The sequence below is a fragment of the Lycium ferocissimum genome, chromosome 5, assembly GCF_029784015.1.
Source record: "Lycium ferocissimum isolate CSIRO_LF1 chromosome 5, AGI_CSIRO_Lferr_CH_V1, whole genome shotgun sequence".
Lineage (NCBI taxonomy): Eukaryota > Viridiplantae > Streptophyta > Magnoliopsida > Solanales > Solanaceae > Lycium > Lycium ferocissimum.
The window spans coordinates 69589599-69606438 of NC_081346.1; the positions used below are offsets into that span (position 1 = coordinate 69589599).

The following is a 16840-nucleotide window of genomic DNA, read 5'->3' on the forward strand; positions in this document are numbered from 1 at the left end:
GACTTGCATGCCACAAATTTCTTTATATTATAGCTTTGAGATCATGACGATCCAGTATGATTTGTGAATAATCTAAAATGATAGATATGTTAAATATAACATGAAGGTTATATCGATTTGTGATGATTTGCATCTCACCTTTATGAAGCTTAGTATTTTTTTTTCTTATTCTTTTTTATAGTTTTAAAATCATAACGAAGGTGTACGTTGAATATCACACGAAGTCATACTAGTCTATTATGACTTGCGTGTCACAATTTAAAAAATAGATATATATTTTATTTTCTCTTATTTCTTTAAAAACTTTGAAATCACGTTGATATGTTGGTTAAATTTTTTATTAAATTTAAAAATGCTAGTATTTTATTTTGTGAGCCATCTGATATTTGATTTACATTATTAGTATCTAAGGAGCAAAGAAATGGGCTATTTCAAATCTCACACTACAGCGCCAAATTCAGTTAAAAACAGTAAACTCTGATAATGGAGATCCCCGTGATTCAAGCAAATGAGGTTCATCAAAGTGGCTAACACCCTTCACAGACTCAAAAACTATATTAATATTGACTACTCATTATATGGCCATCTCTTACAACTATGCAAAGAACATCACCTTATTCGCCAAGGCAAACAACTCCATGCTCGTCTTGTTCTATCCTCAACCATCCCCAACAACTACCTTGCTTCAAAGCTTATCAATTTTTACTCAAAAACCAAACACTTAAAAGAAGCACACCAGGTGTTCGACGAAATACCTGAGAGAAATACATTTTCTTGGAATGCCCTTTTAATTGGTTACTCTTCACAGAATTACCATGTAGAAACACTCAAGTTGTTTTCTTCATTTTTGTTGAACAATTTTGATGTGAAACCCGATAATTTTACGGTTACTTGTGTGTTGAAAGCTGTTTCTGGGGTGTTGGGGGACTCTATTTTGGTTAAAATGATTCATTGTTATGTTGTTAAAAATGGGTTTGATTCGGATGTGTTCGTATTGAATGGTTTGATCAGTTCTTACTCGAAGACGGGTGATATGGTATTGGCAAAAAGTGTGTTTGATGAAATTCTTGAAAGGGATGTTGTGTCTTGGAATTCGATGACATCGGGTTATTCTCAATGTGGGTTTTACGACGAATGCAAAGGGTTGTATAGAGAAATGGTGAAGTTAGAAGGGTTTAGACCTGATGGGGTCACGGTAGTGAGTGTTTTACAAGCTTGTGCACAGTCGAATGATCTTATTTTGGGAATGGAAATTCATCATTATATTATTGAAAACAAGATTGAAGTTGACATTTCAGTTTTTAACTCGATTATTGCTCTGTATTCTAAATGTGGTAGCTTGGACTACGCAAGAGAACTTTTCGAAGAGATGAGTGAGCGGGATGAGATAACTTATGGTGCAATGATTTCAGGCTACATGACTTATGGATTTGTTGATAAAGCTGTTAGTCTTTTTCAAGAGTTGGAGAAACCAAGCTTGAGTGCTTGGAATGCTCTGGTGTCAGGTCTAGTTCAGAATAATCTGTACAATCGAGCTTTAGAGTTAGTTCGTGAGATGCAGTTATCAGGTGTGCAACCTAATGCCGTGACCCTCTCAAGTATTCTTCCAGGAATTTCTGATATAGCATTTGCAAAAGGAGGGAAAGAAGTGCATTGCTATGCCATTAAGAGTGAGTGTAATCAAAATATCTTTGTCGCGACTGGACTTATTGATACCTATGCAAAACTGGGTTTTATACAATTATCATTTCGAGTTTTTGATCACACAAAAGATCGGAGTGTCATTATTTGGACGGCAATTATCTCAGCGTATGCTAACCATGGAGATGCCAAGGTTGCACTTGATCTATTTAATGTGATGCTGAGTCATTGCATAAAGCCAGATTCTATCACATTTACTGCTGTACTGGCAGCTTGTGCTCATTCTGGACTGGTTGAGGACGGTAGGAGAATTTTCGAGTTGTTGGCAAAGTATGGAATTGAGCCTTTGGATGAGCATTATGCTTGCATGGTGGGAGTTCTAAGTAGGGCAGGTAAGCTATCTGAAGCAGTTGATTTAATAGGAAAGATGCCAATTGAACCCAGTGCTAGGGTGTGGGGTGCACTCCTTAACGGGGCTTCAATTTATGGTGACGTTGAAGTTGGTAGATTTGCATGTAGTCGTTTGTTTGAAATAGAGCCTGAAAATACTGGAAACTATACCATCATGGCAAATTTATACTCAAAAGCTGGGAGGTGGGAAGAAGCTCAAGATCTTAGGAAGAACATGAAAAAATTTGGATTGAAGAAGATTACTGGTAGTAGTTGGATGGAAACATGTCAAGGCGTAAAAAGCTTTATAGCATCAGATGAATCAAATGAAGAGGCTGGAGAGGTTTATGGGGTATTGGAAAGATTGCTTGGTTTGATGAGGGATGATGGTTACGTGATGATGGATGAATTTAACGAGGAAACCGTGTGACAAAATCTGCTGCTATGGGTAGGAGGTTGCACTGAAGAAGCAGTTTTGTGGGCTTCATTATTCAGAAGAATTGGGTTCCTTGTCTTATCGTGAGGAAGTAGAAAGTCGTTTAGCAAGCATTAGTACTCTTCCTGTGGTGATAGCATGATGCCATTCTGTGGGAACTGAAGACACAACATTTCAAGTGGTAAAAGTGCTCAAGAAAGAATTCAAATATGGTGGAACTAGAAAGCGAAGAGACATGTTAAGTCAGACATGTTAAGTCAGAGGGTATTTTGATGTAAACACATTTATGCTTCCCCTGGAACAATATTCGTCGTTCAGTTGATGAAATACTTTGGAGAGAGGATCATCAGCTTCTGGAAGTCCTTTTGGAGGTCTAGCACCAGATCTTCTGGTATCTTGGTAACAGTGACATACTATACACATTGAATAATAACTACCTTTCTTAATGGGCTTTGACACTTCCATCTTGTACATACTTGTCCCCTGATTTCTTTTTTAACGAAGTATCACAGACAGAAACAAGTATGAAGTAGTATGAACTCCAATTTCTGTGCTGATTTTTCTATGTCCCCAAGAAATATGTGATCCTACTATTGTTAGGTAAATAGGGGACATTTTTGAAGCAAGAGCTTCATCTACTGCATTTGTGTGAGTTAGTCCATGATTCCGTTAGTATGATCACAAGTAATGTTAGTTCACCATTATCAGAGATTTCATTATAATGCATGTGCAATATTTTTTCCTTTTTTTCTTCTTTGAGGGGTGGGGAGGTTGTTACAATCTATGTTTCTTCAGTCGTTGTCATGTTCAAAATATAATCAGTATGCTCATAATTCACTGATCTTGGACAGCTTAAATTACACAACTTGCTTGACTTTTGTTTATACTACTCGAGTATGTGAACTTATTATCCTTCAAGAATCTCACATAGGGAAATTCTTCATTGCAGTTGCTGCACCGCCGCGCCCATTCACAACAATTATAATCATTCATCCAAGTAGATGATGCTTTCATACCTGATGCATCACATAGTTCGTGATCCAAAGCCGCTGTCTTCTTGCAACCTAGCAAGTATAAAGATCTCAGTTTTTGATGCAGAGAATGTTTCACAAGTTGTCAAGTTCTATTTACCATTGTTTATCACAAGAAGGTGCACAAAGTCCAAAAAAGCAGCTGTGAGAGATGAAAAGGGAAGTGACAAGAGCCCTTGATAAGTGCAGGCTACAGTGGGGAATAACTTGCACCAAACTAAATTATTATGGCTTTGTTTGTAGGGCCAAAGGGTGTACATATTTTCCATGAATGGGTCAAATGATATTTTTGCTCTTCTGCTTGTTCTTTTTCACCATGTTGTTAAACAGAGATAATGAAAAGAAAGGAATAATTGAAATTGTTTAAACTGGACACATGCTTCTGGACAAAGGCCAATACTCTAGCCATTCCCTTCCATTCTACTCTACCTAACTCATCTCCCTAGGCTTTCCAAAACCACACCTTTGTCCCCCATACATTCACTTAATAATGCATCTTTCATTTGTTTTATAATTGTGGTGTCCGATCCAGTCTGTGTGCACCTCGACTAATTTCGCGGAAAGATTTGCTAGGTCCCACCAGCACAGGTACGATAGTAACTATGTCCACCAAGAATATAATTTTCTCGGCTTTTTGGCTAATCAAGTGGAATTTTTGGTCTTATCAATTTAATAATGCATCTTTCATTTCTAACCTTTTTTTTTAGCTTTCTGCCTCCTGTCCCATAATATGACTGGAAACGTCAAGCCCTTGTTGTACTACGAAAATACCATTACGATACCATTTATATTTTCACTGCGCCTGAATAGATCAGAATGAACATAGAGGTCTATATAGCTGATCTCGATCAGTTATTTATCGAGGCATAATTGGTTGATGGATAGATTACATATTTCTTGTGAAAATGACAATATTGGTGTAAAGCAAACTAATTCTGGTATTTAAGTAGAGAGGGATAGACGTGCGGTTCCCATCATTCTCGAGTTTCGGAGGCTATGGTTGACCCATAAGGTTAGCTCCAGGCAGATTTCACCGACATATTAAAAAAAAAAAAAAAAAAAAAAGGGTAAAAATGAATTACTAGTACTACTTCCTCAACAAAAAAGAAAAGTTGAAAGCTACTACTTTTTTATTTCTTCAGAAAATTAGTACTACTACTAGGGATTTTCAATTGATTGTGTGAAGCCCACTGGCTGTGTTTGCTCTATTTTAGTCTAAAGGTGATTGCACCACTATAGATACCAATCCATGCTCCTCTTTTCTCTTTTGCCTTTACTTTTTCCTTTTCTATAGAACTCTTTGCCTTGTCTTTCTGTTGCTTTAGTTAAAAGTTTACAAGAACCCTAGAACAACTTTTGTTAATTGATTTCCATCATTGCAAATTTGTGTGACACTTATTATTATTCTTTCTTTTGTGCTGGTTGCCACAAATTATCAAGAAATTTACTCCCTCCCAAAAAAGAGAATGATTGCTTTAGAGGAAGAGGTCCGAAATCTTTTAATTTCTGGAGTGACAATAAACACTTATTCTTTAGTTATTTTAGACTAATATTTATATATTGAAGAACTTCATAAGCAGTATTATTAAGTGAATTAACGTTGCAAGAATAATATCTGAAATTATATCTCAAAATAATTAGGATCCCTTATACTATAGGAGTATATTTTGTATTCATTCTAGTGTACTGATATTTTTCACATGATGATGATGATATATTAATCAATATTATCTTAATTCCAAACTACCTAGCATCGCTTATATATTTTTGCTAATACACGGAAAGAATTATCATAATTATATTATTATTATAATAATAATTATTATTATTATACTTATCGCCACTTATCCTCTATCTAAACTAGAAGGCTGATTATATTTTTCGAAATTTACACATGCTAAGTTACCATATCATGAAAACACCTTAAATACATTGATAATATTAGATTATATTAATTTCAGTTAGATCTAGGATATTAATCAATAGGTAAATAGAGTAAATATTTATTTGCAATGGTGTTTACATCAAATTAATAAAGTTAATTTTAAAAGTTAAAAAATAATGTTAAAGTATAATATCTTAACCATGATTTAATGATAAATATGTACATAAAGATATATTAACCGCAAGGGTGGCTGAGGTGGTTCAGCAAGTGGTTTTCCACATGAGAGACCTGAGATCAATTTCCACTTGCCCAACAACTTCTCGGTTGAGAACATCGCACGATACATTTGTGGGCTATTGCAATAGGAGCGATTTACAAATTAAAAAAAAGACATATATCTTTTATTCATTGGTTTGGTATAATACTTGATGCGGATAATGTTTTATGAGCTAATGATAAAAAATGCACGTGAACTGTCACTTTTTGCGAGTTCCACACACCAAATATCAGTTGTTCCTTTTTTCTACCTAAATTTTCATTATCTATATGTGCTTTGATACATAGATGTGATAGTTCAGGTAGAAAAAAAAAACAACTGATAATTGAGTGTGAAACTCGCGTCAAAGCGATAGTTCGGATGCGTTTTTTACTATTATCTAATTTTTTTTATCTATAAAGAATGTTATGGTTGCTTTAGTAGATCCCTATAAAGCCACACGTTCCAAAACCTCTCAATTTTCCCACCAAAGCACATGATCTCCCATAATGGAAAAATTAGATCATCAAAGTCCCTCAGAAATAACCATAATCATGTCTACACTTTCCACCTTCACTTCTCATCAACTTTCAGATCTAACCCTTTACATCTCCGCCCTCCACCACCGCCATCACAGCCGTATTTTCTCTCTCCTCTCTTCTCCCACCCTATTTTCTCTCACCTTACACCACCTTCACTCTCTCTCTCTACAACAAAAATCACTCCTTATAGCCAAGCACTTATTGTCTAAACTAGCAATATTCACTCATTTCATGCATAATAATACAATCTTGCCACCACCATCAACCACCTCCATGAAACTCCGGGAATTAGACGCCGTTCTCCTCCTCCTCCTGCTCTGTGAACTCCGCCAACATGATCCAGAAGCACTCAATCTCCCTCCATCAAGGTACGCGTTAGATAGTTTGTAATACATAAACAAATAAAATAACAGGAATTAGTGACAGACAACTCCTATCGCTAACATGATCCGGAAGCACTCAATCTCCCTCCATCAAGGTACGTGTTAGATAGTTTGTAATACAACTATTAAAAATATAACATAAATTAGCGACAGATAAATCCTATAGCTAAACAACAAAAAATCACCCTAATCCTATTTAAGATGGATTAGCCAGTCATGAATTGTAAATAGATATTGTTAGCTGTATAGACTATTCAGAGACAGATAATTAACGACGAATTTGGTAGTTAATTCATGTTTTTTTTGTTTTTTTTTGTTTTTTTTTAGAGTGATATGAAGTGAAATCATCCTATATCTAAGACCAGAATAAGTTTGAAGGCTTTATTTGAAACTTGATCAATTCAAATGTAAATGTACATTTTATTTACATTAATAATGAAATAAGATAGACTATTCTGAATAGTTTTCTTTCAACGCTGTGAATTCATGCCTTCTTTGAGGAAATGGTTAAGTTAATTTTGCAGTGCACGAACTCAATCGTCCATATATATCTTTCAAATAGTAAACAAGCAATAATATCTCTTTAAGGACAATGATTTTTTCACGCTTCAATATCTTTATTGATTATATTTTTGTTCTTAACACAGGTGGCGCCTTGTTCTTTGTCAATACATAGCCAAAGATGCACTAAAATTCTCTAGCATTAGGGGTTCCAACAGAGAAGTCATAATGAAGTTTATTGAGCTGCTAGCAAAGTGCAAGAACTTTGTCAATGCCATGACTCACGCAGGTATATAGTGGCATATAGATGTTAAAAATAAGATTCAATTTAATTCATAATATTTTATTCAGTTTAAATTATATACATCGCCAATTTTTTTTATATTATTAGATCATCTTTACCTATTGTAATAGGTAATCTGTCTTACTTTCAACATTACAAATAAGGAGGCTTGCTTGTAGATATTTTTCGGGTGACATGATGTGTAAAAAGATAATCTTGATCGAATTGCATATAGAAACAAAACAAACCACTTCTATTCTCGAAGCTGAGGTATATGAAGTAAGGCTTTATGGTCCCTTTCGTCCCGTGGTTAAAATATCGTCTTTTCATGGGGAAGACACGGGCTCAATTCTCAAAAGGGATACGATTTCATTCTCGGCAGCTTTAAGTTAGTATTAATTGATGAGTGATTGCTCGCTATCTGGCTGGAAAAGATGATCTAGAAGCTCTATTTTATTTAATTAACTATCCATATATATGTGTGCAAATCTTGAAAATTATTATAAATAATGAATCCATAAAGATTAAATCTTGAATTCGCTTTTGCTAATGCAGGTCATGGTGCCGGAGGGAAAGATAGGAAGGAGGTCGCAACGTCGGTGGCGGTAGTGGTGGCGTTGCCGTCAGTGGAAGTGAGCGGCGACGACGGAGGGAGGGAATGTGTTATATGTAAAGAAGAGATGAATGAAGGAAGAGATGTTTTTAAATTGCCATGTCATCATATGTTTCATTGGATATGTATATTGCCATGGTTGAAGAAGAGGAACACGTGTCCATGTTGCCGGTTTCAGCTGCCGTCCAATGATATTTTCGCCGAGATCCGACGGTTGTGGGAGGTTGTGGCCAAGATGAGTGATAGTGCAAAGTGTGTGGGAATTATTTAGTTTCTAATCAATAGCCAAGAGTAAAGAAGTCTTATAGAATTAGCGCAATATAGTTACTTATGGTTTTTTTTCTTCAAATTATATTGCACTCTACGTTTATCATTTGTTAATCAATATATATTACAGGTATACCTCAAGTTCCAAATTGATTGAGAATTTATTTTAGTGATGAAAAAGTGTTTGGCTAAGCCTATAATCTGGTTAAACTAGCTTATAAGGATTTTTTTTTATTTATCTATGCGTTTGATAAACATCAAAATTACTTTTAAGTGAAGTACTTATAAGTCTAAATCAACCAAAACTCATTAGTTGATCACTTCTAACTTAAATTTTTACCGCTTGTAAGTACTTTTTGGCTTGATAAAAGATTTTACCATCTTATTCCTAATATCTTTTGTAATTTCCAAAATACTCTTCCTATAATATAACTTTTATATATATTTCCATCATTCGTCCTTTGTTTGTAAAAACTACAGTCAAACCTCTCTATGGCCTGGTGGCAATTGACTTGAGCCTTGCAAAAGGGTGCTCCTTTCTGGTCTCAGTTCGAAACCCGCCAGGTAAACAATTTCGAGGCCACGGACGTGGAACCCCGAATTACCGTGCGCACTTGCGGGAAACTCCTTGCCGAGGGCCTGTGCACCCCCGGGATTAGTCGGGGCTCAAAGAGACTCGGACACCCGGTGCTTAATCAAAAAAAAAAATAACATCATCGGGTCCGAAGTTTTTTGGCTGTTATAGTGAATGGTCGTTATATACCTACAACAACATTGATATTTAAATAATATTTCGCTGTTATAGGTAAAAAAGATGCATAGAATCTAATTATTATTATTTTAATTGTCAAATCCTATGCTTAATCTCACTTTGTATAACGAAAAAAAAATCTTTTAGTGGAGGAAATATATATGCCTATAATATTTTTTTGCTATAAATAATGTATTAAAGTATCAAAATATTTGGTCAAAATCTTTACACCTATTATTGGTAATCATAGATATTCTATTTTATAAAGTTGGTTAATTATTGTTTTACCTAAAAAAGAAGATAGTTGTTATGGGGGGAGGGGGAAATTTTACAAAGAACGTACTGTTATAAGGAAAGAATGTACTGTTATAAAGATAGTTATTGCCATTATAAGTAAAAAATTGTTATAGAAAGGTAAAATGTAACATAAAAAATCGATGCTGAAAAAACTTGATTGTTATAAAGATATGAATATATATAAGGATATTGTTATAGAAAGGTCTGATACTACTACTTTTTCAAAAAAAATATCTTCCGGACATTTCAGTCATTTTCATTAAGAAAAGTACGCCCAATTTTATTCATTTGTGAATAGCATTAAAGATTTAGAGATCTTGACTTTATGTCATATATTGTTGTTGTTTTTTTGCATCACTCTGATTCTTTTTGTCAACCATCTTTTGTTGGCAAATAGTTCTCTAGTTGTTCTTAGCTCCTTGGTTAAGGCTTAAGCACTAAATGTTCTACCTACAGAGCTCAAAACTGTTAAAGTAATACATATGATCTTTTTAGGCTGATATACTTAAATGAATTTCTACAGTGTTTGTGAGTGTTTTATTCTTGAATGGCCAGGTTATTAAGGGGTGGGTTCTGGGTTTAAAACTTGGGGAGGCTCTTTTTATTCATGAGTTGTTACGTGTCTCTCCCTTTAAGTTAGAGGTAAAATTGTGCTATAGTACAACGATAGGGTCTTAATTAAACGGATCGTGAAACAAATGATATTTTTAAACTTTTTCCGACAGTACAAGGGTATATTTAGCCTAGATTATATTCAAAATGTTTTAGGATAACGATTTCTGCATACTTACCAAATACTAAAAAATATATTTCATACCAAACACGCCCATAAACTCCAATAATTCAAGGTCTTCCTGACCGCGTTCACCAGCCAATATTAGAGATCCCTGGTAGCTGAATTCAACGCCTCAAACACTCTGGTTTCCTTCTGTTCGGCTTAAATGAAATATTGAGAAGCCGAGAAGGAGACAAAAGACTAGTATAGAAATTTCAACCTCAACAGCAGCCGAATATACAAGGCATTCCATTTTCCCATGTTTCAAATCTGGAACTAGCTCTTATCTTGAGAAATCAAAATGCCAAATCTTGCCTAAAATCTCCCCATAGTTTATGGCAAATGTTGGTTGAGTGGATCCGGTTCCAGAGGTGGAGCTACCTTATGACATACAGGTTCATGTAATCCATAGTTTTTGCTAAGACGTGGTATATATATTAAAAAATGCACAAAATATTCATAAATATGAACCAATTATTATTATTTATTTACTTGAGATTTATGAAGGAATTTATAAATTTTAAATTCTAAATCTACCTATTATGATGTCAGTGTAACATGGACCCGGCTTAACAGGGGCGGAGCCAGGATTCGAAACTTGTGGGTTCGGGATTCTAATTCGATTAAGTTACTGAGTTATAAATTATCAATCTATACATATTCAATGAATTTTTCAAGACAAATACATGATTTAGATCAAAATTATCTTCAGACGAACCCCATGTCATGTATATGCTAGCTCCGCCCTTGGCTATGGCAGCAAAAGTGCCAAGTTCAAGCAACTTAGGTTGCGTACAGCCGGAAAAAGGATACGCCTACCATGTATTCAAAATAATTACCGTGTTAATAAATTGATTCTATCTTCGCGATTATACTTTTTTTTTTTTTTGGCAATTAAAAGCAACTTATTAATTACCAAGGAACATTACGAAACCAAAGTGGAAAAAACTATTCCACCCTTCTCATAAGGAAACAACAAAGTAAATAAAACCTGTTAGGCCAAATTACAAAAAGAACTAACTTCACAATTATACTTTTTGTAATTAAACATGCCCTTAGTAGTTCAGCAGTATCATAAAGAATTCTATAAAATGAATAATTTCCTGGAATATATCAGTACAATCAAATGTCAGTTTTTTTAATATAAGAAAGGGAGGAAATAAGACAATTTATGCTGATGAAGTGAAAGAAACAGGAAAACAAAATTTGATGTTTTTCAATGTTAAAGAAAAAGTTAATTTCCCCATATGGCGCTCTTGATTTCTCCCCTGTGAGAGATTCAGAACCGCACGTTTTCAAGCCCAAGGTTGCGCCCATTGCACACGAGGTCCTAGTTCTGGAATTAGAACAACCTCCCCTTCCTGATATGCAAAGGAGGGTAGAGCTTCAACAACGGTGTCACACTATTTCATCAAGTAGGAACGAGGCCAGGCACCTTCCGAACTTGGTAGGTTATAATTATGTTCAGATTCTAAGGACTAGTTAATCAAATCGCGGTATTCTTTTGTTGTTCTTTGAATAAGCTATAATTGATTGTACAATCTCTGTTCCTTCAGTCCATAGTAGAGTGCCAAATTAGTGGCAACCTTCCTTTCTTAGGTGCAATTGAAACTAATATGAAGAGTCTCACCCTCAGGGCCGGAGATTAGGGTGGTTGCGTTTCACGTGAACTCAACAGCTTTTGCCAGACCTTATATATATATATAGAAATCTACTAAATCTCTATATCTATCTGACTGTAAACTCAGTTATTATAGTATTAACTTGAGATCACTGTCAATACATATAAATTTTAAATTCTGGATCCGCCTCTGCTCATCCTGAAGAAAGCAACGAGACTTGTTCCAAGCCTGCTGAAGAAAGGAGGCAAATTGAGTCAGTTGTATCCAAAGGAGTTCCGCGAAATTCAAAGCAAGTTGACCGTATGAATTTTATTTTTATTGGGTACTTACATCTTCTTGCTAAGAAACGACTTGATCAGCTCAAAGGCCTTGATCCAGATGGATTGTCATCGTTAAGTTTTGATTCTCCGTGAACAAGAGACTCCTCCTCTTACCCTCTGTTTGGAAGGTTGTTTCACGTGGTTCATTAATGTACATTATGGTATGGTACAGTATGGTGTTGTATTGTATTGTCCGTATTAATGAACACAATGTTTGATGATCCGTATCGTTTGTTGTGGTTTAATAACATTTGTATTGTTTGTTTTGATCGTATGGTACCGTATAATAACTTGTAAGTTTACTAAAACATCCTTAACTCTTAATTAGAAATTAGTTTATATATATATTAATAAAACTCGGTAAAAGAACAAAACAGAACTTTAAAAAATAAGTAGGTAGTGAGTGGGAGTGGTGGAGGGGGTGGGTGGTGTGAGGTGGGTGGTTGTAGGATGAAGGTGGGGTAGTGGGTGGTAAGGTGGGGGTGGGGGTGGGGGTGGGGGGCGGTGGTGAGGGGTAGTGGGTGGCGGTGGTGGAGGAGTGAGTGGTTGGGGGATGAGGGTAGGGATAGTGGGTGGTAGGTGGGGGTGAGTGGTTGTGGGGTGGGGTTAGGGGGTAGTGAGGGGTAGTGGGTGGTGGTTGGGGTGGTGAGGGTGGGTGGCAGAGGAGTGGGGTAGTTGGGAGTGGGGGTGGGGTGGGTGGTAGGGTGAAGGTGTGGTGGGAGTGAGTGGTGGGGGTGAGTGATGGGGTAAGGTGGATGGTGGAGTGTGGGGCTGGGGTGAGTGATAGCGTGGGGGTGGGGTGGGGTGGATGGTGGAGGGTGGGGTATAATGGAGAAATGAAATATGTAACCAAGGAAAAACCACCAAATCCGTGGTTACAAAACTTGGGACTTTTCATGGTTATATAACCATAGGATGAACCACGGGTTTACAACACCATACCATATAATTTTAAAAACAATGAAAACAAACATGGTTTCATAGAGAACCATAGATTAATGAACCACGGGAAACCACCATCCAAACAGGGGGTTAGATTTTGTACGAAAACCGCTCACTTTCAAGAAGGTCGAAAAGATTGAAAATAATCAGTCATTCACAATCGCTGACGAAGGATTCTTCAAAAAGTTAAGAATTAGTAATCCTTTGTTTTAAAATTGAAACTGGAATTGGGTTGATTCTATCATCTCTTTTGCTGGGATTAGCATTGGGCCTTTGAACGTCAAATGTTTTATACAAACTCAATAGCAGTATTTAGAAACATTTGTGTGGTGTTAATTATGTTTGTAATTTACCATTAGCTAGAGCAAGATCCATTCTTTCTTTTCATTCTACTAACAGGAGCGGAGCAAGGATTTTGACAAGGAGATTCAAAGAGGTAAAGAGAAAATCTCTAGCAAGACTCGAACCCGCAATAATGGGCTAAACATTCACTACAAAAAAAAAGGGGTAATTTGTAGAGGTTGAAAGTTATAATTTGTGGGGTTTTAGCCTCCGCTAATTGCTTGAGGAGGCTAAAACTGCCGCTAATTACAATTTTTGACCTCCGCAAATTATCCATTTTTTTTGTAGTGATTATGCCCTTCGGCCGCTAAGACAAAGTTCATATTGTCTTAAGGAGATTCAAAACTTATTATTTATACATAACTAAGAAAATTAACCTTATATATACTGTGTAATTTCTGAATTTTCCGACGAACCCCCTTGCACCCCTGTAGTTTCGCCCCTGCTACAGAGACGTCCATTATAGATAAAAAATTGTTGAAGAAACAGCAAGATCTCGAGAATCGCAATTGCTATAATTAGAGCAATATAATGACTGGCAAATGGTCCTCGTCATCTGGGAAAAAGAGATTGGCATTTTGTTTTGGCTCTCTTCAATATGGAGCTTGATTATTCCAGTTGTTTATGAGTTGAGAGCTTCTACATCATTGATAAATTCATTTGCTGCTTGGTCCTGTGGAAGTTTGCGTGAACACTGTTACATCCCGTATTCTCGCGCGTTAAGTTGCATCATGGGGTTAGTCACATAAGCTCAAAGGACAGATTATGTTTGAAGTTATAAGTGTTTATGTTATGTTCAACAAGTGATAAGTAAGTGCGCGAAGGTTGGAGGTTAAACGAATCGGAAAAAAATAAAATAAGTTTCGCTAAGTTTGGGATGTTGAATAACTTATACGATCGTATGGAGTTTTGGACATATCCAAGTATGCAAATAAAGAGATCGGTGTATAAAAGTTTTAGGTCTCGAAATAATTTCCGCGGATGAACGAATCGCTACGAAAATCGATGAACAAGATCGCTAAAGGTGACTTCGGATCAACTATATAAGGGGGTTTAACCCCTCATTTTCAGCCAAGAAACCAGCAAAAAAATATTTCCCAACAATTCTAGAAAGTTCTCCAACCTTCCCTCCATTGAATTTCAATGCAAGTTAAGTAAAAATCTCTGGATTCGGGTTCCGCCGGCGTATAGTTATGATTATAATATTGTGTTGCGGTGAATTTGTGGCTTGGGAGTAAGGCAAGTATTGGAGATATCGCGGTATTAGCGGAAGTAAGGTATGAATCTTTCTCTTTTGGTATCATTAAAGGCTTATTTACGGAGATAAATTTATGGAATAATTATGTAGCGAATTCGTTTGTGGAGGAGCTAGAGAAAATATCATTTGGAGTATTTGATGGAATATTTTGGTAGTAATGAGGTTGTTGTTGTTTCTGTTATTGTTATTGGTTGTTGATTGTTGGTGTTGAGAATTCGGGCTAGGCATATAAAATAGGGAGATGTCGTCCGAATTTCGCACCTTAAAAGAAATTTATTTTGAGACTTAAGATAAAGAGTGTAACAATGAGCCTAATGATAATATGAATGGTTGCCTATGTAGATTATGAGATGACGAACGATCCTAAATAAATCGCGCGACGGGAAGCAAGTTGGAAAGTCGGAGAGTAAGCTCCAAAGGTATGTTAAGGCTAGTTCCTTTCTTCTAAAGGCATGATACCTTTCTTATGAATCCAATAGATGTTTTTTAAATGTCCCATGATCCCTTTATGTGAATCCATAAATGTTTTCCAAGAATATGTTCATTCTCAAAAGCTAGAAATTCATGATTCATAGAGTTCATGATTCAATGGCATGACTTTTTTCTTGATAATCCATAAATATTGTCCAAAATGTTCCTATTTTCCGAGTCAAAGATTTACGATTCTATAAGCTTTTATGACAACAACAACGGACATGTTTTTACAATATGAATGACGATGTTAAAGATGAGAATGTTTTCATGATGATTATGATGATGATGATTTTAATTCTAGAAATTCCAAAGCTTATGATGTTAATACTATTATGAGATTATTGAGATTTTTTCATGATTTTATCGATTTTATTCATTGTTGTTGATCTCACCTTATAATAATTGTTCCCTCAAGTGCGAGATATAGCGACGATGATAATTCCATAATGAAAATCGGAGGTTACCGACCTTACGTCACTCCGATGTATTTATAGCTTTTATTTAGCTCTCATGCATGCTTTCATATATGTATGTATTTTCTCACACCGAGCCGCGCTCATAGTTTGGGCCGGGTACGGCACCTATCAGTGCAACCACCGATCGACTGGTATTACACACCGAGTCCCGAAAGTGGCCGGGTCGTTACACACCGAGTCCCGAAAGGGCCGGGTACGTTACACACCGAGTCCCCGAAAAGGCCGGCACGTTACGATGATGATATTATATATATGTATGTAAGAAAAAGTTTTTTTAAAGGCTAAGATACGCATGACATCCGCCTTACGCAAGTGGCATCTAGATGTACAAAGTTATCTCTCTTATTCCATGTTACCTTCCATATCTATATCATGTTATTATTCATGCCTTACATACTCGCACATTATTCGTACCGACGTCCCCGTGGACGCCGCGTTTCATGCCACGTGTGTGTATACAAACGAGCAGAGGATATTAGTAGATGATGTTCCACCGGATCGGCGAGCTCCATTTCCTCCCTAGGAGTGTTGTCGAGTCGAGTATCTATGTTATGGTATCTTGATTTATGTTAGAGACTTTGCGTACGAGTCACGTATATAATATGTCGTCGGTAAGCGGCTCGTAAGCCGATATATCATTATGCATTATGTTACAAATTTCATATGATTACGTTTTACTTGATTTGAGAAAGATGAAAAACATGTTTTTGAAAAGCTTTCATTACGCACTCATTTCATGATTTAAGAGTCCAAGAAGATCATGAGTATAACGAGAACTAGCGGGTTCGCTCGGCCCTAAGTAAGGGTCGGGTGCCCATCATGCCCTATTAAAAGTTAGGGTGTGACAAACACTTATGTTGCATGACATAATGATCAAAAGATTTCAATCTTAGATGGCAATTACCTTTTCTTCAACTGAAATCAACAGAGGCGGAGCAGGATTTTGAAGCTTAGGGGTTCAGAGTTTAAACTTTTTTAAAGTATTGTGTTTTAAATTAAACAAAAATTATATTAAATGAAATATTAAGAGAAATACGATGATTAGATCAAAGTTAATGGATTTGACCGAACCTTGATCTCTAGCTCTGCCTCTGCTAAAATGCAAGCCCAGCTTGATACGGTGTAAAAGTTCTTCAAGAAAATCTTACACTTACGTTGCAGACTATTTTGCTCGGACGCTCTAAAAATGTGGTTGCACCACAATCGTCTGATCATAAAAAAAAGACATACCAATTTGAAGAATTCGGCACACTCAATTGATATTTTGAAGAATCCGATCAACATAGGTTATTGCTAAGGACTTTTGACATGATTTGAGGAAAAGCAAAAAATGGATACAAGATTAGCAAGACCCA

General features: G+C 36.1%; 2 protein-coding genes across 3 annotated transcripts; both read left to right on the forward strand.

Moving 5' to 3' along the window:
• Positions 1 to 483: 483 nt before the first annotated feature.
• On the forward strand, positions 484 to 3871 carry LOC132057218 (pentatricopeptide repeat-containing protein At2g37310). 2 transcript variants are annotated; one of them, XM_059449707.1, is made up of 2 exons: positions 484 to 2866; positions 3417 to 3871. In XM_059449707.1, exon 1 carries the CDS (start codon positions 509 to 511, stop codon positions 2459 to 2461), a length of 1953 nt encoding a protein of 650 aa, XP_059305690.1. In that variant the 5' UTR covers positions 484 to 508; the 3' UTR covers positions 2462 to 2866; positions 3417 to 3871. The 2 variants fall into 2 exon arrangements, with proteins under 2 accessions (XP_059305690.1, XP_059305691.1); XM_059449708.1 differs by having other exon boundaries at positions 484 to 2858.
• A 2221-nt stretch (positions 3872 to 6092) lies between these two features.
• LOC132057219 (E3 ubiquitin-protein ligase SGR9, amyloplastic-like) lies at positions 6093 to 8361 on the forward strand. The gene is made up of 3 exons (XM_059449709.1): positions 6093 to 6549; positions 7212 to 7354; positions 7904 to 8361. Exons 1-3 carry the CDS (start codon positions 6149 to 6151, stop codon positions 8230 to 8232), a joined length of 873 nt encoding a protein of 290 aa, XP_059305692.1. The 5' UTR covers positions 6093 to 6148; the 3' UTR covers positions 8233 to 8361.
• The last annotated feature ends 8479 nt before the right edge of the window (positions 8362 to 16840 follow it).